General features: G+C 53.0%; 13 protein-coding genes across 13 annotated transcripts; 7 read left to right on the top strand and 6 right to left on the bottom strand.

Moving 5' to 3' along the window:
* Positions 1-137: 137 nt before the first annotated feature.
* On the top strand, positions 138-1,492 carry NECHADRAFT_50630 (uncharacterized protein; the record flags this gene model as incomplete). Its single annotated transcript, XM_003047807.1, has 2 exons — positions 138-474; positions 519-1,492. The coding sequence occupies 2 exons, from the start codon at positions 138-140 to the stop codon at positions 1,490-1,492; spliced, it is 1,311 nt and encodes a 436-aa protein (XP_003047853.1).
* A 186-nt stretch (positions 1,493-1,678) lies between these two features.
* NECHADRAFT_50956 (uncharacterized protein) lies at positions 1,679-2,617 on the bottom strand (the record flags this gene model as incomplete). Its single annotated transcript, XM_003047635.1, has 1 exon — positions 1,679-2,617. The coding sequence occupies one exon, from the start codon at positions 2,615-2,617 to the stop codon at positions 1,679-1,681; it is 939 nt and encodes a 312-aa protein (XP_003047681.1).
* Positions 2,618-3,239: 622 nt separating this feature from the next.
* Positions 3,240-4,250, bottom strand: NECHADRAFT_86082 (uncharacterized protein; the record flags this gene model as incomplete). Its single annotated transcript, XM_003047634.1, has 1 exon — positions 3,240-4,250. The coding sequence occupies one exon, from the start codon at positions 4,248-4,250 to the stop codon at positions 3,240-3,242; it is 1,011 nt and encodes a 336-aa protein (XP_003047680.1).
* Positions 4,251-6,059: 1,809 nt separating this feature from the next.
* NECHADRAFT_50563 (uncharacterized protein) lies at positions 6,060-6,437 on the top strand (the record flags this gene model as incomplete). The annotated part of the gene is made up of 1 exon (XM_003047806.1): positions 6,060-6,437. The coding sequence occupies one exon, from the start codon at positions 6,060-6,062 to the stop codon at positions 6,435-6,437; it is 378 nt and encodes a 125-aa protein (XP_003047852.1).
* Positions 6,438-7,335: 898 nt separating this feature from the next.
* On the top strand, positions 7,336-7,671 carry NECHADRAFT_51120 (uncharacterized protein; the record flags this gene model as incomplete). Its single annotated transcript, XM_003047805.1, has 1 exon — positions 7,336-7,671. One exon carries the CDS (start codon positions 7,336-7,338, stop codon positions 7,669-7,671), a length of 336 nt encoding a protein of 111 aa, XP_003047851.1.
* Positions 7,672-9,011: 1,340 nt separating this feature from the next.
* NECHADRAFT_96981 (uncharacterized protein) lies at positions 9,012-9,678 on the top strand (the record flags this gene model as incomplete). The annotated part of the gene is made up of 2 exons (XM_003047804.1): positions 9,012-9,354; positions 9,440-9,678. The coding sequence occupies 2 exons, from the start codon at positions 9,012-9,014 to the stop codon at positions 9,676-9,678; spliced, it is 582 nt and encodes a 193-aa protein (XP_003047850.1).
* A 3,063-nt stretch (positions 9,679-12,741) lies between these two features.
* On the top strand, positions 12,742-13,505 carry NECHADRAFT_50679 (uncharacterized protein; the record flags this gene model as incomplete). The annotated part of the gene is made up of 2 exons (XM_003047803.1): positions 12,742-12,790; positions 13,189-13,505. 2 exons carry the CDS (start codon positions 12,742-12,744, stop codon positions 13,503-13,505), a joined length of 366 nt encoding a protein of 121 aa, XP_003047849.1.
* Positions 13,506-14,780: 1,275 nt separating this feature from the next.
* Positions 14,781-15,814, bottom strand: NECHADRAFT_72592 (uncharacterized protein). Its single transcript, XM_003047633.1, has one exon. The coding sequence runs from the start codon at positions 15,676-15,678 to the stop codon at positions 15,070-15,072; it is 609 nt and encodes a 202-aa protein (XP_003047679.1). The 5' UTR covers positions 15,679-15,814; the 3' UTR covers positions 14,781-15,069.
* A 556-nt stretch (positions 15,815-16,370) lies between these two features.
* On the bottom strand, positions 16,371-18,023 carry NECHADRAFT_64318 (60S ribosomal protein L16). The gene is made up of 5 exons (XM_003047632.1): positions 17,876-18,023; positions 17,534-17,669; positions 17,382-17,435; positions 17,071-17,329; positions 16,371-17,022 (listed from the first exon to the last, which is right to left on the bottom strand). Exons 1-5 carry the CDS (start codon positions 17,894-17,896, stop codon positions 16,884-16,886), a joined length of 609 nt encoding a protein of 202 aa, XP_003047678.1. The 5' UTR covers positions 17,897-18,023; the 3' UTR covers positions 16,371-16,883.
* Positions 18,024-18,362: 339 nt separating this feature from the next.
* On the bottom strand, positions 18,363-20,034 carry NECHADRAFT_101954 (uncharacterized protein). The gene has a single exon (XM_003047631.1). The coding sequence runs from the start codon at positions 19,552-19,554 to the stop codon at positions 18,637-18,639; it is 918 nt and encodes a 305-aa protein (XP_003047677.1). The 5' UTR covers positions 19,555-20,034; the 3' UTR covers positions 18,363-18,636.
* Positions 20,035-20,857: 823 nt separating this feature from the next.
* Positions 20,858-21,697, top strand: NECHADRAFT_73925 (uncharacterized protein). The gene is made up of 3 exons (XM_003047802.1): positions 20,858-21,152; positions 21,231-21,329; positions 21,380-21,697. Exons 1-3 carry the CDS (start codon positions 21,101-21,103, stop codon positions 21,547-21,549), a joined length of 321 nt encoding a protein of 106 aa, XP_003047848.1. The 5' UTR covers positions 20,858-21,100; the 3' UTR covers positions 21,550-21,697.
* NECHADRAFT_105568 (uncharacterized protein) lies at positions 21,665-23,054 on the bottom strand. The gene has a single exon (XM_003047630.1). It carries the CDS (start codon positions 22,954-22,956, stop codon positions 21,796-21,798), a length of 1,161 nt encoding a protein of 386 aa, XP_003047676.1. The 5' UTR covers positions 22,957-23,054; the 3' UTR covers positions 21,665-21,795.
* A 1,740-nt stretch (positions 23,055-24,794) lies between these two features.
* NECHADRAFT_1288 (uncharacterized protein) lies at positions 24,795-26,840 on the top strand (the record flags this gene model as incomplete). The annotated part of the gene is made up of 4 exons (XM_003047801.1): positions 24,795-25,481; positions 25,533-26,255; positions 26,307-26,418; positions 26,467-26,840. Coding segments are annotated over 4 exons (1,896 nt in total), but the record flags the coding sequence as incomplete, so codon positions are not given.
* Positions 26,841-27,559: the final 719 nt, after the last annotated feature.

Genomic DNA, 27,559 nt, shown 5'->3' with positions numbered 1-27,559 from the left:
CCTTTGACACTCGGCAGAATCCCCCACTACGGCGCCTCCTATCTTGAAGTCCATCCACCCTAGCAACACCTCAACCTCCCATCTCCTAACGTACATATTCAAGAAGCAGAAGCAGCGCCTGCTTCCCCTCTCCCGTCATGTTGTCGGGCGTCCTCATATTCAACCAAAAGGGCGAGAACCTCATCTTCCGCGCCTTCCGCAACGACTGCCGACCCCGTCTCGCCGACGTCTTCCGCATCCAGGTCATCTCCAACGCCCAAGTGCGCTCGCCAATCCTGACCCTCGGGAGCACCACTTTCAGCCATGTCAAGCACGAGAATATCTACCTGGTGGCCATCACCAAGAGCAATGCCAACGCCGCTCTCGTCTTCGAGTTCCTCTACCGCTTGATCCAGCTCGGCAAGGGTTACTTTGGCAAGTTTGACGAGGAGGCTGTCAAGAACAACTTTGTCCTAGTATACGAGCTGCTAGACGGTGAGACTCTTTCCACATTGGAGTCTTCACAGCTAATGTGTCAGAAATCATCGACTTTGGCTATCCCCAAAACACCGAGACCGACACCCTCAAGATGTACATTACCACCGAAGGCGTCAAGTCGGAATCCCGCCGCGAAGACACGTCCAAGATCACCATGCAGGCCACCGGCGCCCTCTCCTGGCGCAAGGCCGACGTAAAGTACCGTAAGAATGAGGCTTTCGTCGACGTGATCGAGGACGTCAACCTGCTCATGTCAGCAACCGGCGCCGTCCTGCGCGCCGACGTTACCGGCCAGATCATCATGCGCGCCTACCTCTCGGGCACCCCGGAGTGCAAGTTTGGCCTCAACGACCGACTTTTGCTCGATAACGACGGCCTCCTGAGTCTTCCGAGCGGGAACAAGATGGGAACAAAGGCGACAAAGGCTGCAGCTGGTAGTGTCACCCTCGAAGACTGCCAGTTCCACCAGTGTGTCAAGCTGGGCAAGTTTGACAGCGATCGCATCATCAGCTTCGTCCCCCCAGACGGCGAATTCGAGCTCATGCGATACCGTGCCACCGAGAACGTTAATCTCCCTTTCAAGGTGCACGCCATCGTCAACGAGGTCGGCCGGTCCAAGGTGGAATACAGCATCGGCGTCAAGGCCAACTTCGGCTCCAAGCTGTTCGCGACAAACGTCATCGTCAAGATCCCGACGCCTCTCAATACGGCCAAGATCACGGAGCGCTGTACCCAGGGCAAGGCCAAGTACGAGCCCAGCGAGAACAACATTGTGTGGAAGATTGGCCGCTTCACGGGCCAGAGTGAATACGTCCTCAGCGCCGAGGCCATCCTGACCAGCATGACCAACCAGAGGGCGTGGAGCCGGCCGCCGCTGAGCATGAACTTTAGTCTGCTCATGTTTACAAGCTCAGGGCTGCTGGTGAGGTATCTCAAGGTGTTTGAGAAGAGTAATTACTCGAGCGTCAAGTGGGTGCGGTACATGACGAGAGCAGGCTCGTATGAAATAAGGTGAGTCCCCTGAGTTTTGCTTTGAGTGTTGGCTAACAGTTGCAGATTTTAAATGTACATCAGGTGGCAGAACATGTATGGCGTTATGGTATATCCCGGCAATAGCCAAGCGGGCATCATCTTTTCTTCAGCATTATACTTTCTTCACCGTGATATATCAGTTCTACCTTTTGTCTGTGACTCTGTGTCCTCACTCGTCCTCAACTACCAAGACCCTGACCCCCTGAAACTTGCCCTTGTCTTCGTCTCGTTGTTGGCTCCGTATGGCGGCGCTGATGATTCTTGCAAACATGTACGACGGATGCTCTGCCCAGCCGAGTCCCTCAAGGTCAAACACCTCGACATAGCGTCTCGAGACTGCGCGTACAATATCACCTGGTCTTGTTTCGTCGTCCTCATTTAGATCCTTCCACAGTTGATCCCTCCTCTGAAGACCCTCCGCTTTGACGTCTTCTCTCTCACATCCCTTGCATCGTCCCGCACAGTCATCAACCAGATACAACACCTCCAGTCCCTTTTGAATCGTGGAAGCAAAGAAGGTAATCTCTTCGAAGCCCATCTCTCCGTATAATCCCGTTGCCCATGTTTCGGTCACGTTAATGGCAATCTTCTTGGCCCGTTGCAAAGCAGACGCCATCTCGCCCGACCACTGGCTCTGAAGCAGCTCCCCGATCGGCGGCGGACAGTTCAGCGTCTCGGTAGCCAGCTGAGTATGATCGGTTGGAGATTCACGGAAGCGCAGCATGAGCACGTCTGATGTTGGTATCATGATCTTTTGCGCGCGGCCGGGGAGGTGTATCGTGTTGGTCTCTTGTTTCGCCTCGATTTTTCTTGTGATCTCATATGCAACGCGACTGATGAGCCGTGAAGACGTTGCGACACGATACAGGCTCGGATCAAACGCTCCATGCTCTGATTCAAAGCGATCAAAGAATACCTGCTTCTTGTACTGATCGACTACTTCTCGTTTGGCTTCAGATTCCTTGAAGGCTTGTTCTGCACGTTTTTCGCCCTCCCATGAGGGAAAGCAGACATCGAAGACGTGCAAGGCAGGGCCAGAAGGAATGTATTCTTCCCAGATTTGAGTCTGGAGTTCCAGTGGAAGTTTGGTGAACTGATGGAACTCCATGATTGCGATATAAGGAGACGGTTAAGCTTTTCGTTCAAATAAACTACATTCTCGTTTCAAGCGCGGCCACCACGGCATCATATACCCTCCGCTTGCCTTGGGAGCATCCAACGTCAGCCACGCTCCATCTGACGAGGCACTGTCTATATATCAGCACTAACATTCTCTTTATCATAGGGATGTTCTGGATTGGGTGCTGGGACCTTTAAATGGAATCATGCGGCGAAGGAGGCAGCAGAGGTGTTGAGCCAAGTGTCAGACGCAGGGCTGACAACGCAGCAGAGTAGTATTTTATGCGTTAGTCTTGTCATCCTAAGGATAGATTCTCTGACCATGATGATTACGCTTAAACGTGTAAGCCGCTGCCAGTATCATTGATAGTCGTCGCGACAGGGGATATCACCAAAACCACATCACGGCCCAACACAATAAATCACAAGTTACCGGCCATAAGCTTTCACCTATTTGCAAGGCATTAACACCAGTGGAAATGGTTTAATTCAGCTTCTAGAAAAAACCTAGCTGAAGGATTCGTCTAAACCGCAAGTTCAGCTCTAAACAAAACAATGCAAGCATCGACTTTTCCTTACCCAACTCCTACTCAACACCTAAAAACATGTCCTCAGCGCGCTTCAAAAACCTTTCGAATCTTATCCACATCAAGGCCCGTCGCAAGACAAAGCTGAAGCTGAATGCGACACTTAGGCGGGTTAAGAAACCCCCCTCCAACAGCCCACTCTCCCAAGCCATACAACTCGTTCGCACTATCAACAAAGCCGTACGCAGTTCGATAGCTCACGATTACCGAGATTAGATCTCCTTTTTCTCGCACCTTGCTAATGGCTTGGCCTCCATCTTTAGACCAGCATCCTGCGCCCATCCCAGCTAGGATTACGCCCTTGGCTCCGCATCTAATAGACTCTGCGAATAGCTCGGTCTCGAGTTCTGGATGTCCGCATAGGATGTTGACCTTTGGAAGACCTTTCGAGGAATCTAACCCGCCAATGTCAAAGTGCCGCCAGCAGTTTGCCCTCACGGGGGGGTAAAAGAAGTTTGGCATCGAGTTCTCAAAGGTCCCGAGGTATCCTTGGTCACCGGCCTGGAAGGCATCAACCCTATTGGCGTTGATCTTTGCCGTGAACCTAGCAGAGCAGATGCGGTCGTTTAGGACAATCATTGTGCCTCGTCCTTTGGCATCCTTACAGCTCGCTAGACGAACAGCCTCGAGGAGGTTCATGGGTCCATCGGGACTAAGCGACGAAGCAGGCCGCATAGAACCAACAAGAACAACAGGTTTGTCAGACTTGATAGTCAAGTCAAGAAAAAAAGCCGTCTCCTCCATGGTATCCGTCCCATGAGTAACGACAACTCCAGAAACGGAATCATTCATGAGATCCTTTTCAATCTGTTGAGACAGACTGATCAGTATCTCCGAGTTTAGATCTGGACTCCCCACGTTGCAAATCTGCCTGCTTGTGATTTCTGCCACGTCTTCTAGCTCTGGAAGCCTCTCGATCAACTCGTTGACTTTGAGGCAGCCGGATTGGTAGATGGCTGTGGATGTGCTGCTGGGGGCAGTGCCGGCGATGGTACCGCCGGTGGCGTAGACGACGACTGTGCCCTTGGTAGCCATTTCGTGTGTAGTTCTTGTTGTGTATCGGTGAAGGAGTCTAGTATCGATGAAGGTGGTTTGCTACAGTCAGTGACAGGAGTCGGGCTATCTATACCACCTCCAGTTCAACCCCTTCAGCGAACAGGAATTAAACATCTTCACACTCAATTATCTATTCAAGTGTTCACCGTGGATGGCAACAATTGTTCAGCTCTACAACCCAGTACACCAAAAGTGCAACGTTGGTGATGAAAGAAAAAAAGAAAGAAAACCGCCGAACAAGCACATTGCTCGAATGAGCTTCTTGGCCACCAACAACGCAAACTTGGAGTTTACCCAATGATATCGTCTACGATTGTACAGTCAAACAATCGCCCCCAGGATCGTGCCGAAAAAACTCGAGTCACACCCAAAGATGAGAAAAGACTCTACATTTAGAATGATACCTACCACGTTACTAGCGAGTTTACACAAGAGGGTGATTGCTCACCAATAGCCTCCAACAACAAACCATCCCAAGAAACAACCCCTTAGGATCTTGGATATGACTTGCTAGCATCGCGGCTTTTGATACTGCGGCTGAAATCGCCTCCTCAAAACGCCACGGAAGCTCAGCGCTCAATATTAAAGGGGATACAGAGTGTGACCCGGCCCACGCCGCTGCCACGAGGTCCTCACGTTTTTCCGGTAGTACTGCCAAAGTTCTAGGCCTTTTTTTCTCTACAAGTGATGAAGATAAGGAGTAGTGGAGTCAGCTGCTAAAGAGCAACAGTCATCGTTCAAGTTTGCTACAACGACCACAGCTTAAAAGGGGCAACAAGTCTTACAATCTATAGATTCCATCCCACACGTTCCCAAAACACATGTAAACTCTGTGTCGCAGACTTCATCCCGGCATGCCACGAGCTATCCACGAGGTCTGTCCTCCGAAAAGCACGCGGTGCCCGTGAAACATGAACAAAAAAGACTCCAAACAGTCCAAACAGTCCAAAATTCCTCCCATATTAGACTGTTTAGTGTTGATAAACTTCCTATTTATGGTTCCAAGCCCCCCAACTCGTATTCAACCCTTTCCTTCTTTGCTCCTTCAGCTCTGGACAAGTCTATTGGCGTTCCTTGTCGTCCCGTTGCACTACGCCGGCAACTCCATGTCGCACATCCCGCTGACTCTTTTAGGATGCGAAAATTGTCAAGAGATGAATCTCGGGACCGAGATGACTTCAGCCTCGTCGAGGTGTTCCTCTCTGGTCAGGTTAGTAATCATCATCGATCGGTGGTACCGTTGATCAAGCATAAAGGGTCCTTTTCCCCCTCGGTTCTGCAGGTCCCTGACATGTTGGTGCTTCTCAGGCATATTCACTTGCATGATTCAGCATCTCACAGTTCCTTGCATAGATCACATCTGTCTTGAAAGTCCATAGAGTTGTCAACCGCTTTGTGGACTCTTCAACCCTCTTCCCTTTGTCTATCAGGACTAAACAACTCCCATCTACTCACACACAAAGACGTATCCTTCCCTCACCATACTTCCCCTTTCAGTCAACACCTTTGTCAACTTCTGTCACACACTCAATTACAATAACCCTTTTATCTTCTCGATCCAGAGCAAACAACCTGACTGGCCAAATCACGCCACCAGTCAGCTCGCTCAAGATCCCCTCTCGCCTCGACTTGCCCACGAACGAATCAAACCCTCATCAGTCCAAGATCCCGAAACAAGCCATAGTTCTCCCCGATCACGGCCCCCTCAGCCCTGCTCGATCGTATCAGCTGAGCAACCTCCCGAGACACACACACCACTTTCGTGTAACCTCACACACTACTACCGCCATGTGCATCGCCCACTACCTCCACTACCACCACATCCCCCCCTGCCCCCGCCCCGTGAGTTACCTCTGCCACTACAGCTACTGCGCCGCTGCCCTGTACGATCCCCTCAGTGGGAGAGCCCTCGCGCCCTGCGACGACATCTCGGACAGTTCCCCAGGCGGAGACATTTCCAACCCCTGCACCATGGGCCTCTGCCTGATAAATCCCAGGTGCAAATCCGGAGCCTGTCGTCTTGAGGATCTCGGCGGGCGGTGGGTGTGCTGCGCGTGTGGGAGGGGAAGAAACTCGAGCTACCAGTGCCTCAACTACCAACCCACTGCCCCGGACACGTTTTGCTATCACCAGATCTGTGAGAACTGCACAGAGGACAAGACGTGAGGAGCGTATCATTTCGAGGCCGAAGAATATCGGAGGGTGTATGTCCAAGTTGCAAGTGAGACATTCGAACCAGGGCCCTGTTCATCCGAAATCTTCAGGGGGGGGGTGAATATGCACATTCACGCCTTGGAATACTAATCACGACCAATCCACCACAGACGACGACTTCTCTTGAAATCTTTGGTCTATTACCTATTTCGGGAAACGTTCCATCATTCAGTCTTTCACAGACTGGTCTTGTTCTTCCAGATTCGCTCATGATATGGCCCTTCTTGGTAACTCACAAACAACTCGTCCTCCGATCTTTGTCCTCTTTTGCCAACTCAACGAGAATCGAGGTTCCTCAAAGCCTCATTCTCAAGGGTCCGAAAAGCATGAATAACCGACAAGAGCAACTGTTACACACCCAACAAAAAAAAGAACTCTCCATCTCAACAACACCCATGAGGCTCATGATGTTCCTATTCCATGACCCTAGACCGCCAACTCTGCAGGGAAAAAACACCAGGGATGGCTTCTTGGCTTCTATTTTCGCGTTGGCTTAATACAAGATCCGTGTTCCAGCTCTAATCTTCTTCCCGATCTTCTTTGTCAAGAGTTTGACCAGCCATGTCCGCCTTCGGGTCTTTCCAATACGGTTCGAGTTGCAACCCGTCTCCTTTTTTTATCGATTTCTTGGGGAAGGATATTGAAAGGAAAGTCGGAGAAGGGAATAATAGGGCATCTTTAAAAAAGTATAAATGGCTTGTTTCTTCATCTAAAGTTTAGAATCACTCTCATCAACTTGTTGTTTCTCATCTTTGAGTTTTAATTTACTACAATAACCTCAATATTAGCAATTCAATCTCAGACTCTCAAAAACTACAACACACCAACTCTCATCAAAGTCTCACTCAAAATGTGTCATCAAGTCACCTTCCGTCTCGCCTGCGAGCACGTCTCTACACACATCACCTACTGCCCCTCGGGCCTCGCGCGAGGCCGCAGAGCCTGCCCGAGCACCACCAAGCAGTCCATCCCGTACCCTCCCCCCTCGGGCTACACGCTCCCCAAGTGCCCGCTCCCGGACTGCCCCTTCGAGGCCAAGAACCAGGCCTGGGACTGCTGCTGGTGCGGCAAGACGTGGAATGTCGGCGGGAGGTGCAGCTGCGTCATGATTGGCGAGGGGGGCACGTACCGCTGCGAGCACATCTGCTGCAAGTCGTGTATGCCCTCCAGGGAGTATTCCTCCTGAGTTTGGTTGGATAGAGTAAAAGTTGGCTGGATACCCAGGGTTAGGGCGTGTCGAGTTTGGCTTAGTTTTGTCGAGTTGACAGTAATAATCGAGAGTTCTCATCTTGGCTTACGGGCTACTGCCTTAATTACTCCATATATGCAGCCAACCCACCGTCATCACTCTCGTATAGCCTCTCAACTTCAAACTAGATGTCTGCAGTAAAACTGCAGTCTTCTCTTACCTCACCGCTTGTGATCACATCTCCGACCACGCCGGATCTTGTCCTCGTGGCTTGTCCCATCTCCTCCCGAGGCTGACATGTCCCGTTGCACCAGATCCCGTCAGCCTGCATTGCAAGACCAGGGGGTCTAAATCGAGATGCACAGCTACACGGCCGAGGGGGCTTCGATCTAGGTCTTGTGGACAGAGTCGTGCTATCACCAAGATGCAGAATTCGGCGAGTTTCCGGGTTGTGTGAGGATACAACTTCTCTTGACTCATTAGATCACATCAGTGAGTGAAACGAACAAGAACCTCTCTCAATCCAGTTAACCATCATCACAACTCAACTCACAGCCTGCTTACCTGCTCCCCAGTACCAGGCTCCCGGATCGATCTCGTCTCGCAGACCGCCCCTCGTAGCCGCCCATCCAGCGGGGCATCTTTGTACCACCCACGCACACAGCATCCATTCACGAGGCGCCTCGTCACCTCGCCCGCCGTGCACATTTCCCAGATCATCGTGGCGTCCTATCAATCCCCCGAGAACCGTCACACAAACCCCCCCTCGAGCACCCGAGACATTGAAAAGCGCCGCCCAAGAAACCACCACCACCACCATCATCATCGCAAGCACGCCGCATCGGAGGGGACAGGCAACCTCCGATGATGCAGCGCCGCAGGACACGATCTTGAGAGAGCAGCCACTGGATCCAATGGCTGGGGTGGTGCAGAACGCCCTGCCTGCCTGAGGGTGTTGACGGTGGTGTTCGTCGTGGATGCTTTGAAGTGGGTTTTGGGTCTCGAGAAGTGAAAATTGCTTCGCTGATGAGTTTGAAGCCGAGGTCGTCGAGGTCGATCTACGCAGATGGATAGGCTGCTCTGGATCCTGGTGGGCGAGTTGACGAGGTGTATAAATAGGGGATGAGTGAGGCTGCTGTTGATGGGAATGTTGCTTGTTTGCTGTATTCCATCTCATCCTTCTCACTTTACTCCTCAAATCGTCTGTCCAGATCGAACTTCACCTTTCTTGACCTCTTATCAAGCTTCTTTGACTTCATCTCACCTCCATATACCCCTTACCAACCTCCCAAAGCCCATACCACAACATCTATTCATTCCAATCCACAACCAGCAACATGTGCCACGGTCATCCTCGACATCACCCCTGCTCCCACACGTCCATCAACTGGCACTACTGCCCCTCTGCCCTCATCGACCTCGAGACGGGCTACGAGACGCCCTGCTCCAACATCTCGTTCGCCGCCGCCCAGCCCACCAACTCCGACTGCCCCCTCCAGAACTGCCAGTTCAAGAGCAAAGGGGGTAGTTGGACTTGCTGCTCGTGCCGCCAGGGGCCAAACACTCAAGGATGGTGCACCATGCCCCTGAGCCGTCTCGAGATGGATCCCGAGTCCTATACCGTCGAGGCTGTTGAGACGACGTGTGATCACGGCTGCTGTAGCAAGTGTATCCGATACGGTGAGTCCATCCCTTACCTCTCATCCACCAACTCTAACATATCCAGGCTCGAGTCGCGATCCAACACCCGACATGACGTTCCCAGAGATGCGCAAAGGCTCGGCATCCCGCAAGTTCGGATACAGCAGCGCCACAAAGTCGCATCGGCGCGGCTCGGCCTTTTCGCTCATCGGGGGGTTCCCGGCCGCCGCGTCCGAGGAGGACTCTACGCCGTCCCCGTCGACATCCAAGTCGAGCTCGGGAGGCTCGGGGTACAAGATCGACATGGAGTACACCTCGAGCAAGACCAAGTCTAGCAAGAAGAGACACAAGTCCAAGCGCTGATGATGATGTGAAGGGGTTGGGGTTTTGTACATTGAGTCTTGTAGAGCTGAAATACATTCGTCTTATCCTTTGTATCACCAAGTATGTGTGAGTTGACCGGGTATAAGAGCAAGCCATACCATGAACATCTCCGGTTTCTCCGTCTCGGGCTATTCTTTCTGTCTCCAACGTCAATAAGACCACACACGGTCAAAGCACTTTTCTCATCTCCACCCAATGCCTCCTCATCAAGTCTCTCACCAACCAAGAGTCCGCCAAAGCATACAGCTACTTCCCTCGCGATATACTTTTAGCCACAGACGTCCGAATCAGTCCCACCTTGGGGTCCGAGATGGATCAAAGCGAGCGTTGTTGGCTATCCAGCTGCCGAGACGCACACACTGCCGAAGGGGGGACGGACGCTTTCTTCAAGCGGGATAGTTTGGGGCCAGAAAGTCGTTGATCTATCTCTCACTCAACAGCTGGGAGATAAAAAGCCACGTGCTACGTCTGCAGGAAGAACCAGGATCTGGCTCGTGGTCTCCTCGTGCGAGCGGGGGTACTGTATGATTGACAGCACCTGAGACGAGAAAACTTTGGGGGGGGGCTGATCAAATCAGGGACCAAGGGAAGGACGAACAAAAGAGGCCGGGCCATGATGATCCGCGAGAGCGGGCTGAAACGTCAGCCCATTACCGCCAAAAGGTGTGACTCTGGCACTTTGACGAGGGGGAGCTGATGATTCGTCTAGAGTTGTAGAGATGACGGATCGTTTGTGAGAAGAGAGGCTCTGCTTGCTTTGTTCACTGCAACTCTCCACCGAAGCGAGTTGAAGCCCAACAATTCTCCCTCCTACTCTACCCGAGATATCTCGACTTTTTCCATGGGCTCAAACGAGGTCAGTCGTATGTTTAGACTAATTGTACTTTCCGAGACATGCCATCAAAAACTCTCAAGAGGCGATCGACCAACTCCACCGGAATTAGCAGCCCATCCCGCAAGGCTAAGGCGGCGCCTGACGAGACGGCAGCCCCGATGGCGCCTCGCGCGAGACGAGACCGCCCCAGATGGATCCGGAGTTTGTCTTGGAGTGGGAGATTGGGTTGTCAAAGAAAAGAGAGACAGCTGGGCTGAAATGTTTGTTTAATAGCTGAAGCCTGAAGGCGAGCTATTCCCGTGATGATCAACCTCGAGATGGGCTAGAGTGTAATTGTTCAACATCAAGGCAAGTGTCTGGCCGTTGGTTGTACAACCTCGACCTGAATGGCCTCCCTTGCCTTTACTTGTTCATTTCCACATTGTAATGCGGGTCTCGTGTTTAACTCTACCACCCACACTCACTCACTGCAAAGGCATCAGCAACACAAAAAAAAAACCAAGAAATGTTGATCAATTGTCCGTGAATCCAAGGTTGCGCTGAAGGCATCACCATCGTAAACACATCCAGTCACCAACCTTCGCTTAGCGGCCCCCATTCACAGATCAAGCAAGCAAATCGTCATTCAATCACCATGATGTTACTGTAACTTCCTGCTTTGCTTGCCCAGATCCCCCCCAAGTGCGTGCGGCAAGGTTCATGGCTCCCACGCGAGTGGCGCACCCAGCTTCAGGCATTGGCTAGACTGGCACACAAGTCGGAGTGCCAGGCCCCGGGGCCGATAAAAAAAAAAGTCAAAGGGATCCCTAACTAGAGCCGTGTTATGTTTAATGTTTCGTTCGGGTTGAGATTCTCATTCCAGGCCTTGAGAAGATCACTAAGTGAAAAGGCAAGGCCTGTATGTTTTGCCTCGTGGGCCAAAGAGAGAGACTCAATGTTGGCCTGCATCTCTGTCCCCATCTGGTTCCCCCTGTTGAACCCCTGGAAGACGAGACGTGCTTGCAGCTGCACACCCTCAGCTTCTCCTCCCCCGGCTAGAGGCCACGAGTCCACGAGGCGCCGACGTGGAGGATTGGCCAATCACTCACTGGTGGGACTCTAGCGGGTGATCACCGAGGCGTCACTTGATGAGGACGAGCGGATACAGTTTCAATACATTACGGATCAAAAATCCAATATTGAAAAGATGAAGCTGAATAGCTTCCTCTAGACCAGACCCTCAGGCCTCGACGTCTGGCCTGCAGTGCTCGGCCCCGCCCGGGGTACATGATGTGTCTGTCTGTCGTAGCACAGGTACCGCTCTCGTCTCAGGGGTCATGTCTGTCCTCCTCCTCCACTCCTCCATTACCATCACCTGCAATCGTGCCATCCAGAGCAACCCCCCTGGTCTCTTTTCTGAAACTTGGGCTTACAAGTTACCTTTACCTTGCCTTGCTTTGAGAGTGATCGGCTTCATCTCGTCCTTCTGTAATAATAGCGCCCGCCGCCATCGTTGCACCTCTTTGACACTCTTTGAGCCTAACGAGCATTTGGAATTAATCCTTCAAGTGACTTGTACTACAGCCGTACCACCTCCCACCCTTCAAGTACCTTAGTAAAAAAAACGACTCCAAGGTGGTACTGTACCTCAAAGTAAGCCCCTCACCTCCCTGAGAACGTGTGTGCACCTTACGCACGCGCAGCGCACGCACGCACGCGCTGAGACCATACCATCCATGGCCATTCCCGTCCCGTCTCATCTTCGTCCTCTCTCTCTTGTTCTCTTTAATCTCCAAGTCCTCCCACCCCCCTGCTCGCCATTTCTTTTTACTCCATCCTTTGCCCAATTTCTTTTCCGTGCCCGTTTTCCCTCTGATCAGTCTCTCCTCGTTGACTCTTGTCCACTATAACCTGACCAGACCACACCGGACCACGCCAGACCACGCCCAACTCGATCAAGCTCCGATTCTCCGTCGCGCACCAAAACAACTTAACTACTCACCTATAACTCGATCCATTCAAGCCTTGGCTACCCATACCAACAACCTACCGCGCCTTGCCTGTCCGGTCCTCTCGCTCCTCCGACTATCGACTCATCCGTTGCCTCGCCTCTTCTCTCGACACTTCCCAAACCTCAATCACTTCCGTTTCATACTCGTCGCTAGTATCCACCAGCGCTTCTCTTCCTTTTACCCAAGTCAGCGTCGTATCGCGCATTGTCCACCGTCATGCCTGCCTCCTTGGACTCTTCCCGGCCCATCATGGCCCCTTCGGTATGTCCTACCCCCTCCTCTAGGTTGTTTCGTCCGCCTGCCTGCCCTGTCCCTTTCACCGGGGGATCCGCTGTCTGCCCACCGTGGTGTTTGAGGACGCGAGCAAGTCAACTGTTGAGATGTGACTGATTGTCCATTCCATCTTTGTTTGCTTGCTCCAGCCGCCTGGTTCAGCTTGTCATCATCGTCTTTGTTCCCTGTCTACCACTACCCTGCCATATACTCTCTTCTTTGTTCTATATCTCTCCTGTTTCACTGTCGCAACCCTTCACCTTTCACACACAAAACCACTTGACTATCACCCATCTGTCAACATGGCCAAACCTCTTCCCTGGTCTTCTTCGCACGCCCACTCCCAACCCAGCCGTCGCAAGCAAGATCAAAAGCAGGATCAACCAGAAGCTGACCCCTCCAAGAACCGCAACTCTGTTCGCTTCAGCACCTACAGCATGGCTCCCTCGTTCGCTCCCACCGTCCAGACCACCGATTCGGCCCACGCTGAGATCCGCGACATCGCCACTGGCCTCGACCGCATGGAGAACAAGGCCCTCACCTCGCAGCGCGTCGTCCTCACCGACGAAAAGACCGACACCATGAGCAAGCTCGCCCTGGGCGCCAAGCTCGAGCGCGCCCTCGACAGAAGGATGGTCGGTCAGGATGCCGTCATGCGACCTCGCGGCCAGAGCCTCAACGAGAAGCTCAGCGAGAAGGTCGAGTAAACTTGACCCTCTCGCGGCTGAATATGCCTCAATCAAGCAAAACTGCCTCTTGTTTCCCACTCGAGACCAGCGTTTTTTCCTCGTTTTTCGCAAAGGCATGCTACTCCTCGCTTCGGGCACCCATCGCAAACCACCCGCATTGGCCCACGACCATCAGCCCAACTCCAGGGGGGGACAAAGGACAAACCCACACCACTTTAACCCCCCTACCAACCAACTATACCACCCGTCAAAGCCTCTATTTTTCACGAATACAGACCCCCCAAACTCAGGATACGCACACCATGAAAGACAGTTACTGTTTTCTTTTTTTTAGTTCTCTCTTATTTTTAATGGCATGTCAGGGATGGATAAACAGGGAGGGAGGGGAACAGCGTGACATGGTGCCGAGCCCAGGACTTCCACCGAAGATTCCGGAGTTGGTTGGAGTGAAATCAGGGAAACAAAGGGAGGTGACCGAGAGGGATACACGTGTTTACTCTTTCAATCGTCATATCGCCAAAGCAAAAGAGCCCAGGCGCAAGGGAAAGAAAGAGAGGAGCAAAGGGCGGCGGCAAGAATCTCAAGGAAGTGTACGATTACCCATGTATTTTGGCGGATATCATGTTCTTTTTTTTTCGCGTCTTTGCCTAGTTACCCCATCATGCCGAGAAACACGGCCGTCAAATCAGTCTTCTTTATTGTTTCTGCCATGGATGCTGGGTAGCTTTCGTTGTGTAGAGCAGCAATGGGTGGAAGTGATGCACCTGGATCCTATAGAGTTGAGGAATCAAGGGCTCTTGGCATTGGCACGACATGGAGTGCATGCATGGCTCCCCGTGAGGAAAGTCGGTTACGAATTGAAGTATTCGGGAATATTCGCATTAACCCGGAATTATTCTGACACAGACGTCAACTTACAAGAAACGTAGTCGTGCTGAGGAATCAGGGGTTTATTCGCATTGGCTTGCACACGAAAACGGTTTGATACACAAGCCAACTGTAGGAACGTGGTTGCGTATTGAAGAACTAAGGGGATCCAATCTCTGGAAAAGTGCATAGACATGAGAACCTAGGAGTCCAAGGCAGATACTGGCACTTCCCTGCGAGAAACGTACTTAGCATTTGTACGTTGGACCACATGGAGAGACCATCTCGCATTAACATGGACATTTTGGGATGTGTGTTTACTCCCTACGAAGAGTAGTTGCGTATAAAGAATTCAAGGGCTCCATCTCATTGACATGGAAGCCTTGTGATACACAAGTACAAGTTGAAACCGCAGCGGTACGTCGTCAAGAAATAGGTATTCTTTCGCATTGACACAAAGCATTTTGGCAAGCATAAACTCCCTATAAAAAACACGGCAGAAACAACAAACCCATTACCCTCAACATAAAACCCGCATTCCGTCATGCCGTGATGTGGCATATCCAGGCTGAGACATCTTCGACTAGTATCTCGTCCTCTCTAAGGCTCTGTACCTGCAGGTGGTCACGGCCATCCCATGTCTCAGGTGAACCACTGCCGAAGCCATCTCCATCTCAGAGCACATATTCAGCCCCGAAATCATAGACTTTCCAAATCATGCCTGGTCCTTCTCAATCTTGCCTTCGACGTCCTTGAGCAACTGCACAAGCTCAGCCTCCTCACCCTCAACCTCGAGACCCCTCTTGACCCAATCCCTCGCCTCCTCCAGCCTTCCCATCTCACTCAGACACCTTCCTCTCCTCCACCAAGCCTTAGCGTTTCCAACCCACCTCGCCTCGACGCTCGCGTGTGCGTCCACAGCACCCTCAGCCCAGTTCTGCAGCGCCATGTGCGCCTGCGCCCTGTTTGCCAGCAGCGAGCTGACCTCCTCTCGCACCAGAGCCGCGGGCTCCCACATGGGCCTTGTCATGGCCATCTGCAGACCCAGGGTGTAAAACTTGATGGCGTCGGTGTACTTGCCCTTGCGGTACTCTGCGTTGCCCGAGTCGCGGAGCTTGGTCACGTTGGCTGTGCGCTTTGGGTTGACGGGGATCGGAGGGGGGGGAGCTCCTGATGGTGTCTCGATGTTGAGCAGAGATCGGTGCAGGGCGTTGAGGGTCTCGAGTTCGGCGGCGAGGGCGCGGGATGGGTTGAGTGACGAGATGGACTTGGATTGAGGGTCCATCTGAAGAGGGAGGAGATCAAAGTGTGTAAGGTCCGACATGGTGACGGATGTGATTTGCGTGTTGCGCAGGTGCTGTTTCTTGTACTGGAGAATCGCGGGTATCTTTTGGGTCTATTGGTAAAAGAGCGACTGAGTTGCGAGCGCGCAAGGTGGAAAAGTGTGGTGTTTGAGGTTGTCAGTCACTCTCCGTGGGCGCTGCAAGTAGTAAGTTGATGTTTAGGACACCTCACTTAAAGTTCTTATCTTATCTTAGCGGCACATGACACCCCTCGCGGCCACCTTGCCTTACCCTGGAGGTTGACATGAACACCTCGGTGATTATGTCACAGGACAGTTGCCAGCTCTGGCAAGTCAATTGCTTGTTGTTATCGAGCTTAGTTTTAATAATATTGTATCGAAGAGGTTCTCTTCTAATTCATGTCATGTTATTGTTGATGTTGTCGCTTAAACATGACTGTGTGCCCTATTTCCATGATGAATTGTTGCTTCAATAAACATGTCATCTGTCCCACATGCTGGGGCTCTTCATACTTTAATGAACTCGCAATTCGTCCAATGATAGGAGCCCCTACGCGATACACAATCATTGACAGGTTGGGTCACTCCATGGACCCTGACAGATCTCATCATGCCATCAATCACCCAAATCACCATGACATGACGTCTTCACCTGGCTTCATCTCGCACAATTCACAGCCATCACAATGCATTTCGTCGTATATACCACTTGATCAAACAAGAACCTTTCCTTTTCTACTCCTAGTGCAAAATGCGAGACCCTGTCCCGATGTAACAAGCACCTCCCTTCACCATCCCCTTGAACCCGTCCGCCGAACTACTGGCGTCCTTGGGTGATAGATGAAGAAGAGACATGACAGATTCCAAATGAAAAAACCCATATGACGCCCCGAAACAAAGTCCCATCGTTGGTCCTCATAGTGACAAGAGTGCAAAAATCTCGGCACATAGTCTCTCTCATCCTCATGCATTCATCATGTTGATTGTGGGTTTCTGTGCTTTATTTTTCTTCTCTTGGGGAATGGGGGTTCCAGACGACGGGACTTCATTTAGAACATTTTTGGGGGAATCGACATCCTCTCCTCAAGCCGCCCTTGCCATCACTCAGCAAATCAAGTAAATCCCTTTGTTGAACCGCCGCGCCAATCTAACGAAACGCACGAGAAATCATGGTGCCAAGTTTTACCTAGACCGGCAAGAACCTAAAGTCGAGGGATATGGCTGGCTTAGTAGCCAAAGGCAGCGAGGGCCTTGGTGGTCTCGTCCTTGACGGCGGCGGTCTTCTTGGCGTCCGAGAGTTGTCGGGCAGCAATCTTCTTGCGCTCGTAGTAGGCCGCGGCCTTGGCCTTTCTTCGGTCCTCCAATCTGTACAAGGTCAGTGATGATCTTCAGCCTATGAGCACACAAACATACCGGCCAACAATGTCCTGGTACTTCCAGCCAACCTCGTGGCTCAGACGGCCAACGGTGCAGTACTTGCGGCCGGGCTGGAGTCGGAGAACACGGAGAGCCTGGGGGACGACCATCTTCTTCTTCTTGTCGTAGGGAGGGGGAACACCCTCAAAGACCTTGAGGCGCTCGAGAGCGGCGGCACCACGGGCAGTCTTGTGGGGGATCATGCCACGGACGGCCTTGTAGAAGATTCGGGAAGGAGCACGGAAGTGGAAAGGACCTGTCTTGGGGTCAATGACTGCATCTCGACACTGGGTAGCGGTTCTTCTCACCTCCGCGGGTGGGGTTGTATCGGGTGATCTTTCGGAGGTGGGCGTGGTACTTGACTGTTGGCATCATCAGCTTGTGTCCTTGCTCGTCGTGGTGGTGCCCGGTGGTGGTGTTCGGCCACAGGTCGGAGTTGTGCGTCGTGGGGTAGACATACGCTTCGCGCGGAAGAACTCGCCAGAGATGTTGAGAGCCTCGCAACGGACGACAACAATCTTCTGGCCGCTAAGGAGCTGCTTGGCGACAATGGAGGCGAGTCGGCCAAGGAGATGGCCCTTGCCATCGATGACGACCTAGAAGACGCACAAAGGTCAGCGAAATGCACCTTGAATATTCCCATGTGAAAGCAGCGGGCGTCGAGTTCATGGCAGAAGCCGGCGCTGAAGGTCTTGGAGATCCCGCAGCATCCTCAATCCATTCCCAGCGCCTGCATCCTGCCTCTGCCCTCGACCCGTGGTCGCATCACCATGGTTGTGCGGTGGACTTGAAGGTTACTCACAACCTGCTCGAACGTCGACATCGTAACCGTCTTTTCTGGGGGAATTAAAGAAAAGAAAAAGAAGGGCAGCTCAGACGACGGCTAAGATAAACAAATCCTCGAACCTGGCCGGCGAGAATCTGTATTTCCTGTGCTGCTGGGGTTAGTCGGTCCCTCGAATGTTGGGTGGAAGTGGTCGCGATATGATTGACGTGCGAAAAATCCAAGGACCGCTTGAGGGCTCGTTGTGCCTTTGGATGGAAATACGCTAGCCCCATACGGAAAGGGCGTGATTCGGCAGAAGCGGTGCTGGATGTGCTTAGGGTTTAGAGACCTAGAGCCTTGGTGCCGACAATTTACCGAGCGCGGGCGCACCCTTCCCACAAAGCTTGAAATGGATCTCGGGCATCCGGGGAAAGTCGGTGATTTTGCACGTGACCTCGGTGGATCGTTCCGACGGCGGATAGGTAAGGGTTATCGTCGCTCACGGATCAGGAAATCTGGAGATGAAGCAAAAGGTGATCTAGATTCAAGTGGTCTAGCCAAATCCCAAACGGTTGATTAAAGAAAAGAATACAATCTGTCCAGGCTTTCTATCTTGGTCATCATCGTCAAGGCCGTCGAATCTCCTTGGATCTATTGTACAGCTTGTTCTAATGAGAATAGCAATGGTAAACGAGCATCCGCATATCCGTCCGGTTTAACGCCAAATGCACTCGAGACTAGACAATCTTCTCGGCCTCTAACATGGCCGTCAACAACTGAGAGTAGGAAAGTTTTGGTTATGAGTCCTTTGCAACATCCAGTTGCTTCAGTGTCTTCTGGACCTGCTGGACCAGCTCCTTTCTCCTCGCCCTGACCTCTGCAATACCCTCGCTGTCAATGCAGTCAAGCTTGAGCATGATGTGCTGCATGATGGACTCTGACACCTTGCGATGGTCCTCCTCCCGCTTCTTGGGATCGGAGGGGGGTGCCTCGATGTAGTCGGTGCAGAGGGGCAGCCACTTGATCTGGAATTCGACGGCGAGGTCGTCCAGAGCCTTCATGGGGCCACTGGTCGCTCCAGAGGACACAGGCGGCGCAGGAGGTGATCGAGGCTGATCAAACGTAGAGGTACTGTCGCGAGGGTTGCTCGCCGACATAGAGTCACTATCGCTGGTGATGCCCTTCTTCTTATCACGCTTCTTCTTGCGGCGGCGGGTTTTCCTGTCTTCCCGGGGCGCATCAACAATCACCATCTCCTCATCGGATGGGCTGCTGATATCTTCAATCTCGGGAATCACCGCCATCAGTTCGCTGTTGTTTTTGACACCGTAGTCTCGAACTGGCGCCAAGGGGTCTTTGAGCTGTTTGCCCTTGTACAGGAGCTTGATCCGTGAGGTTCCCCGCACAGGCAGCTCCATCATGAGACCGACCCGGTCCTTGACGTCTATTACTCGCAGCTTTCCATCTCCGATTGCATACGCAGGAAAGTGTGCGGGATACGTCACGCCCCTGTTCTTGATCAAGAGGACATCGTCTTCGGGAGCTGGCGGGGCGGCCGAGTGAGATCTGGGATAATATTGGGCTTCGGTCACATCATCCAGATCTTGGGAAGTGATGTAGCTAAAGTCATCGTCGGTGACGGCGGGCACATCGCCAGGGACGGAACCGTAGGGCGAAAGTTGTTCGCGGCTGATAGACCAGCCGTATCTCGACATTGTCAACGGGACGGCGAGCAGGACGGCGAGGCTGCTGTAGACTAATGTTGGAGGGACACCGAGAGTGTCGGAAATGTAATCGCTCGAATCTTGAAAGGCAGACGAGAGATTAGCCAACGCCCCGTTGAGGTAGGACGTGACGTTTTGTAAGGCACCGGGAGATGCCACGATTTCTTGGGCGGAATCCACCTTGTTCAGTTGGTTCTAAGGTGGTCCCGAAGAGGACACCCTAGAGGCAAATGGGGATACAAATGCAGTTAATTGACCAAGGTCATGGACAGGAAGCGAGGTAAAGGCAGGGCGGTCGGGTCGAGAGGACGTCTGTTCAAGGCGGTTCTCTGTGATCGACCGTGGGCTGATGTGGAGCAGGTGGGCAGCGCGCGACGAGGACAAAGGTGGCGGCAGCGGACGACGATCACGACCCTTGGGGCCAGGGTCTTCCCAGCGATGCGACCTGGGCGACCTGGGCGACCAGTGTCGAGAGAGGTTCCCGCCGGCGGTGCGCGACGCAGTGAGTTGGCAGCGGGGAAGCCAGACAAGCAGGCAAGGCAAGGCGTCAGTCGGTTTGACAAGCGTCGGGGCTTGGGTTCTCCGGTGACACAGTGAGGGGCTTGGCCGTAATACGTCGAGGTCAGGCTGCGAGCATGTACCTCTGTACAACCTCGATTCGTATGCGCGTGGTGGATGTGTGTGATGATGATGCAAGTCGCAAACCGGGCAGCTTGAGGATGCGGGCTGGGGGCTCAGCGATTGGTCGAGATGCAGGCGGGAGGGGACGGGAGATGCTGAATCTTGGATCGCGCTGTATGTACGGACAGAAAGCAGATGCTGCAAGCAGTCCGGATCTACGATGAATATCAAGGAGCCGTTGCTAGTTCGTGGTGATGAGAGGTCGAGATTGGTAGAGATAAAGGGTCGAGGCCAGATTTCTAAAAATTGAAACATTCAGCCCGGGGCCTGGTTAATCTCGGGCAGCCAGAGCCGCACGGGGGACCCGACGCCTCCTTCCAGGTTCATGGCCTGACAATTGGCAATGGAAACCTGAGGGAAGACGTCGGGCAGTTCTAGCGGGAGAGCCCCTGAGGGGCAGCACGTTCAGGGGCCCGGTATTTATCCAGAAGCCGCTAGAGGGCCCGAGGCCTGGGCGTCAAGCCCTGGAGAAGAGAGGGAGTCAAGGGACAGCCTTTGATTCCAGTCGAATCTGAGAGGCTGACTCAGCTCCGAGGCACGGATTGAGAAGCAATTGCATCATCGCTTTTCTGACCGAAACCCCGTGGAATCAATCCCAACGCCGTTACAGTATTCCAAATCCATTGCCCTTCAAGCCCATGACAAATCATCCCGATTTGCCTCTACGTGCCGATATCCTCATCATTTCCTCCAACTAGGTTTATTACATTATCGCGCAATCAATCTCCAGGGCTCCCTCTGATAGATAAATACCTCGCCAGCCCTCTTCTTCTCCGCCCCGCTCTCACAAGCCAAGTAAACCCCATCCATGAACTTCTTCCGTTCATTCTTCCACCGCGCACCCAGTCCCGGCACCATGGCAGAGATCTCCCAGAAGGTTCAGCAAATCATTGACGACAACGCTGTTGGTATGTTGAAATCCATCCCGTGATGGGCTCTGTGGGGCGCATGAGTTTGTGGATGGTAGCTAATACCCATGTTCGCAGTCGTCTTTTCAAAGTCTTACTGCCCTTACTGCAGACAGACCAAGAAGACCCTGGACGACCTCAACACCGTCTATGAGCTTCTCGAGCTTGACCAGATCCGTATGTTATCCTCTTAACTCGGTGAACAAGCCAGTTACTAACATCTTCAGCCGATGGCTCTGACATCCAGGATGCCCTCGAGCAAATCTCTGGACAGCGCACCGTCCCCAATGTCTACATCAAGCAGAAGCACATTGGCGGCAACTCGGACGTCCAGAGCTTGAAGTCTGGCGGAAAGCTCCAGAACCTGCTCAAGGAGGCGGGTGCAGTGAAGGCGTAAGGACCAGCTGCTCCGGTTTGCCTGGACATGGAGAGCTGATGACCTTCAGTTCCAAGCTATAGATGCTTGTAGATTATAGAGACACGATGGCTAGATAGCACGGCCACTTGGTGTTGCGTGCACCTGCAAAAGCAGATGAGTTGAATTCATAAAACCTTCGACCTTACTCGTCGAGTTGTGTCTGCCTAGTGATACATGTCTTTTGTTGTCCATAACGTACACCTCTTCCTCTTCGTGATACCTGTTCTACAGAACTTGCGTGGCGACAGTGCCGACGGGTCTCTCGACAAATTCCATGACGCCATTGATAATGTTCCGCCTGGCTTCCTCTGACGCCACCTTCTTGCCAGCGAGATAGTTGAGCCAGAGCAGCCTAGACAGTCGCTCATCACCCAAGCTTCCCATGACGCTCTTCTTTGGCGTCTTGAAGTCGCCGCTGTTGTAAGTGAGGGTCAGTGTCCCTGCAGCGTCACGGACAAGAAGCAATTCCTTCTTCTTAAGGACCTGGCCTCTCTGGAACATCTGCTTGAATGTCTTCATAGCGGTTCCAAAGGCCTCATCATTGTACTCCGAGTCTCGACCCGTGCGAGCTTGAATGGCTCTCACAAGACCATCGCGCATATGGGGAAAGTCTGTGTCCCGAACGGGGGTAATGCGGAACGCCGTGCGGCATCCGGCATCCTTGAGAATCGCATTCCATGTCTCCTCGCCCTCGGTCGCATCCTCCAGCGCCTTGCGCAGGGTCTCCTTCTCCGACGGAATAAGAGTAGTGGCAAGAGGGTTGATCTTCTTGACGAGGTAATGCTGCAGCTTCTCAATGTCCTGAGTAGCCACGTAGAAGCCAACCACATACACCTCAATTCCAATGAAGGTTACTGTCCTCGTTCCCAGACCAACCAGTGTGAACTCGGTACCCTTCTTGTCGGTAACCGCAGCCGCAATTGGGCCGGGGGCGTTCTGAGGCGGGGCAATATCTTCAATGTCTATCGTCCGAGGATACAACTTGATCGTGGTGTTGCCGGTGGGAACAACCTCTTGACCATCCTCGTCGCGGATGACAACCTTGCGCTTCTCGCCCGCTTCAGTCTTGAAGGTTTCTGTCGGTATCGGCGCATCACACTTGATAGCCCGCTTCTCCTTCTCGCTCTGGACATCGATGGCTTGCTTGAGCTTCCAAGCTGTGTAAACGAAGGAAACGATGCCAGCGATGGCACCGGCGGCTAGGAAGGCAGTGCGGTTCTGTTCGTAATCTCTTCGCTTCGCATTGAGGTGATTCACGTCTAGATCATCAACCAGGCGGTTGGATTGACGTTGAGAGAACATGGTACGACGGGATACCCGGGTGATGGCGCATTGCGTCCGAGCTTGCGCGCGAAGCACGGGACGAAGAGTCGAAGGACGAAGCATGGCGACGCTCGGCGATGGTAAAGGAGGGTATCTATTCAATTTTTGACGAGTAATCAATCAAAAACAAACCATCGAATGGGAAAAGAAGGGCATGGAGGTTGTTAGTGATGATCTGAAAGTGCAATCAAGATCCGACAAGCTACGGACGATGGCGGGAAAACGTCTGATCCGGGTCGATGCCCCACATCATGTCGTTATCTAATCACCAACGCAACTACCTACGTCAGAGTCACCATCACGGTCATATTTCTTACCCTGGAGTCGAGCATCGAAAAGTAGTTGAGGCAGTCAGTTGATATTCGGGCGAGGGGGAGATCTTATATCACATGCATCTACAGAATGATTACTTGTAGTTTCAACTGCTGGTTCCGCATAGAATGTAGTGCATCATGGTAGGCGGGGTCACTTGTTCACAGAACGTGTTGATGACACTACAACGTGACATTCTCCGCATTAAAGAGTCATCAGCAAAGACATGGACTCTTTAATGGCAGGCAATATCAGCCCAATGACAGGAGGGGATCCTAGACGGTTAACAAAGGGGCCCATGTAATACCCTAATTCGGGCGTTTGCATGATACTCAGGTATTACCGTCATGGACTCCCTCTCTTCATGCGCCGTATTGTGGCTGAAGAAGCAAGGTTGAATCCAGACGCTCCTGGCCGTTTTCCTCCAGTCTTCCATGCGAGCCAGAACTCTTATTCATATTCCATGAGCCATTAATGGCTGACGCCACTTCATTGTTCGGACCTCTTGATGAAGCGCCTCCAATAAGCCCGTTTCTGGCCTCGACGAATTACACCTCTACATACCTATCAGATATTACTATATCCCTCTCCGTCTCCCCCGCAGTCAACGTGATCAGTCGCGACCTGAACACGCGATCCAGCAAGACACTCTGCATTCCTCATTTCCATCCTCACGGTCCTCATCAAGCTTGTCACTCTACAGAGTCACATCCAAGTCAAGACCCGCAAGCGCCATCCCCCTGATCTAGAGAGAAGACTCCCGCCTCAACCCCACCACGGTCATCCCCGCGACTAGTAGACAAGGCCTGAGCCCTGGCTGGGATCATCTCCATAGGACGGGACCATCTGGGGACCGTCTCGTCCGCGCCCAGAGCGAGGTGCAGAGTCTTCAGAGGCTTGCAGCGCTTACAGTGGGTTCCAGCGCATGACCACGCGAATTTACAGGGCGCATCTGCCAAATCAAGGACCCAGATCCCTCCCATCGCGACTGAAACCAAGGAAATAAACACAGACGCCTCCCCTGTCCTTGCGGGTACTTGCAGAGCCCAGCTTCCACCTGCGCCAACACGAGTACTTTGCTGGCCACCGTAGGTACCTTACCCAAACCCAAGCCCAACCCAGCCAGCGAAAAGCTCCGCCCCGTTTTTGGCTCGCCTTGCCAACTGGGCTGGGACCAACCTAGGAACTCCAACTACCGCCGCCTGTTCCACCATCATCATCATCAGTTTCATCGTCGCCGCGAACGCCTATTTTCGAAGTGAGCGAGTGTGTTGACATCGGACCGCGTCCCCGAGCATCCTGCATCAGCCTAAGTCACGTCGAATACGCTTTCGTTACGATAACGATCCGCATCGGCCTTGAACAGGCCTCCCGAATCTCGCAGCCGCCCGCAGCCGCTGCTTAAGAATCACCCTTGTGATCCCTGATTTTCAGGTTCTCTTTTGCCCAAAACCGTTCTTCGACGACCGCCTCACCTGCCATAAACACAAGCAGCGTGCCCGTATCGCCCTTTGATGCGGTCCGCTGCCCTGCCCGCCAACATGGCTGCTTCCGCCGCTGTTCGACCGAGCCCTGCGCCCGCCGACGATCAAGATGACTCCCGATCGTCGTCGTCGTCGACTTCCCCCGCGCCCGCCGACAACGAAGAGTCCGACTTCTTCCTCGGTGCAAACGATTCCCAGTCGAGCATCGGAGTACCAAACTTTCAAGATATGCAGGTCGAGGATGATTGCCAACCGCCGGTTAACCGCCTGCCAAACGAGATCCTCATCAGCATCTTTGCCAAGTTGAGCGCCACTTCAGACCTCTACCACAGCATGCTTGTCTGCAAGCGTTGGGCCAGGAACACAGTCGACCTTCTTTGGCATCGTCCTGCTTGTACGAATTGGAGGAACCACAGCAGCATTTGCCAGACCCTGCAGCTCGAGCACCCTTTTTTCAGCTATCGTGACTTCATCAAGCGGCTTAACCTCGCTGCCCTCGCCGATAAGGTCAACGATGGTAGCGTGTTGCCTCTCTCAGTGTGCACCCGCGTCGAGCGACTGACACTCACCAACTGTCGCGGGCTTACCGACTCTGGTTTGATCGCCCTCGTCGAGAACAGCAACTCGCTCTTGGCTCTCGATATTTCCAACGACAAGAACATTACGGAACAGTCGATCACTGCCATCGCCGAGCACTGCAAGCGCTTGCAAGGACTCAACATTTCCGGCTGCGAGAACATCTCGAACGAGAGCATGATTGCACTGGCAAACAACTGCCGGTATATCAAGAGAGTGCGTATGGAGGAGTCTATTGGATGATGCATGTGACTAATTCCGTGGCAGTTGAAACTCAACGAGTGCGCCCAGCTTCAGGATGATGCTATTCACGCTTTCGCCAATAACTGTCCCAACATCCTCGAGATCGATCTTCATCAGTGCAGTCGCATCGGCAACGGCCCAGTGACGTCTCTGATGGTCAAGGGCAACTGTCTGCGCGAGCTTCGATTAGCGAATTGCGATTTGATCGACGACGATGCCTTCCTATCGCTTCCTGCTGGACGACACTTTGAGCACCTCCGCATTCTCGACCTGACTTCTTGCATGCGCTTGACGGACGCTGCGGTCCAAAAGATTATCGATGTGGCACCGCGCTTGCGTAATCTCGTGCTCGCCAAGTGCCGGAACATCACTGATGCTGCTGTGCATGCTATTTCTAAGCTTGGCAAGAACCTGCACTATGTGCATCTTGGTCATTGTGGAAACATCACCGATGAGGGAGTCAAGAAGCTTGTTCAGAACTGCAACCGCATCCGATATATCGATCTCGGCTGCTGCGTCAACTTGACGGATGAGTCAGTTAAGCGACTTGCTCTTCTCCCCAAGCTGAAGCGTATCGGTCTCGTCAAGTGCAGTTCTATCACAGACGAGTCTGTCTTGGCGCTTGCTGAAGCCGCGTACCGACCCAGAGTGCGACGAGATGCCAGCGGTGTTCTTGTTGGCGGCGAGTACTACGCTTCAAGTCTTGAGCGTGTCCATCTCAGCTACTGTATCAACCTCTCCCTCAAGGTCAGTATTGATGAATCTATTCTTTCCTGGACAACTACTAACTGGATACAGAGCATTATGAAGCTGCTCAACTCATGCCCAAGACTCACCCACCTCAGCTTAACTGGAGTAGCTGCCTTCCAGCGCGACGATTTCCAGCCCTACTGTCGACAAGCGCCTCCAGGTCAGTCGACTCAGTTGTCATTTGATACCCCTGCTGACCATGCTACAGAGTTTACTCAGCACCAAAGAGATGTGTTTTGCGTCTTTTCAGGCACCATGGTGTCTAAGTTCCGAGACTTCCTAAATACTTCACCACAGTTCGAGGAATATTGGGAGACCAACAGCTGGCCGCGCTCAGCTCGCTGGGACGCTATTCGGGCACCCCGTAGCTCTGTGGCCGCTCAACAATCGGCTGCCGCGGGTGAGGGAGCCGATGATGAAATGGCCGACGATGACAACGACTTTGAAGGAATGGACGGTAGCGAGATGGCAGTGGATGCCCAGGTCCCGATTCCCGTCAACGGAAACGTCCCCAACGGAACTGTGAATCCCAACCAGCTCATGAACAACACATTCACACAAGCCATCCCTGTGCCCCCTCCGCCACCCGGCTTGTTACTAGGTCAGCTCCCTACACTCTTTGCGCCACTGGCCCGCCTCTTGCCCTCGCCGCGTCTAGCGCGAACGGCTCCAGGATTGCTAGGGTCTGTGGCATATCGGAACACCATTAACACCCTGACAGCAGGCGGAGTACAACAGCAGCGGCTGCCTCAGGTCACCAGTCATGCCAGCGCTGCAACCCTGGGCCACGGCGGCCCTACCAACGGAGAGCCTTCAACAGGCGCGAGCACAGCGACTATCCACCGACCACAGGAGAATGGCGAGCAACAACAGCAGCAGCAGCAGCAGCAGCAGCAGCAGCAGCAACCCGATGTGATGAACTGAAACGATAGAATGTTTGCTTTACGGCTCAGGTTAGGTTAGCGATGACACCACCATAATTTGTTTTCGGGCTTCTCTCTTGCCCACGGTACGAACCTCCTTGGGCCAGCTCCCCGCGTTCGACCCGGCTAATGGACGACCAAGGCGTTGGAAGAAGAGCAGAGGAGCTCTCTGGAACGGTTAGACGACAGACACAGAAAGCGCGCGCGCACCGGGGAGTTTTTTGTTGTGTGAATGGCACGCCGCGGTTTTTGCGGCCACGACTTTTGACGGCAAGGAAACCACACGTAACTAGGTATACCACGGGGGCAAACGGCATGGAGGAGGCGGACGGACACACGGGGCACGTACGTACATGATCAGTCACGACGGGCTTTTGC

This window comes from Fusarium vanettenii (assembly GCF_000151355.1).
Source record: "Fusarium vanettenii 77-13-4 chromosome 10 genomic scaffold NECHAsca_14_chr10_3_0, whole genome shotgun sequence".
Classification (NCBI taxonomy): Eukaryota; Fungi; Ascomycota; class Sordariomycetes; order Hypocreales; family Nectriaceae; genus Fusarium; species Fusarium vanettenii.
The sequence above is the reverse complement of the archived record's forward strand: the minus strand, read 5'-3'. Positions and strand labels throughout refer to the sequence as shown.

Bases quoted from the DNA above. Each gene is read 5' to 3' on its own strand.
- NECHADRAFT_72592 (XM_003047633.1), bottom strand. From the start codon at position 15,678: ATGTCGGACCTTACACACTTTGATCTCCTCCCTCTTCAGATGGACCCT.
- NECHADRAFT_64318 (XM_003047632.1), bottom strand. From the start codon at position 17,896: ATGTCGACGTTCGAGCAGGTT. The intron at 17,670-17,875 runs GTGAGTAACCTT...TGCGTCTTCTAG, and splicing joins TGTCGACGTTCGAGCAGGTT to GTCGTCATCGATGGCAAGGG. The intron at 17,023-17,070 runs GTATGTTTGTGT...GACCTTGTACAG, and splicing joins TACCAGGACATTGTTGGCCG to ATTGGAGGACCGAAGAAAGG.
- NECHADRAFT_101954 (XM_003047631.1), bottom strand. From the start codon at position 19,554: ATGTCGAGATACGGCTGGTCTATCAGCCGCGAACAACTTTCGCCCTAC.
- NECHADRAFT_73925 (XM_003047802.1), top strand. From the start codon at position 21,101: ATGGCAGAGATCTCCCAGAAGGTTCAGCAAATCATTGACGACAACGCT. The intron at 21,153-21,230 runs GTATGTTGAAAT...CCATGTTCGCAG, and splicing joins CATTGACGACAACGCTGTTG to TCGTCTTTTCAAAGTCTTAC. The intron at 21,330-21,379 runs GTATGTTATCCT...TAACATCTTCAG, and splicing joins TCTCGAGCTTGACCAGATCC to CCGATGGCTCTGACATCCAG.
- NECHADRAFT_105568 (XM_003047630.1), bottom strand. From the start codon at position 22,956: ATGCTTCGTCCTTCGACTCTTCGTCCCGTGCTTCGCGCGCAAGCTCGG.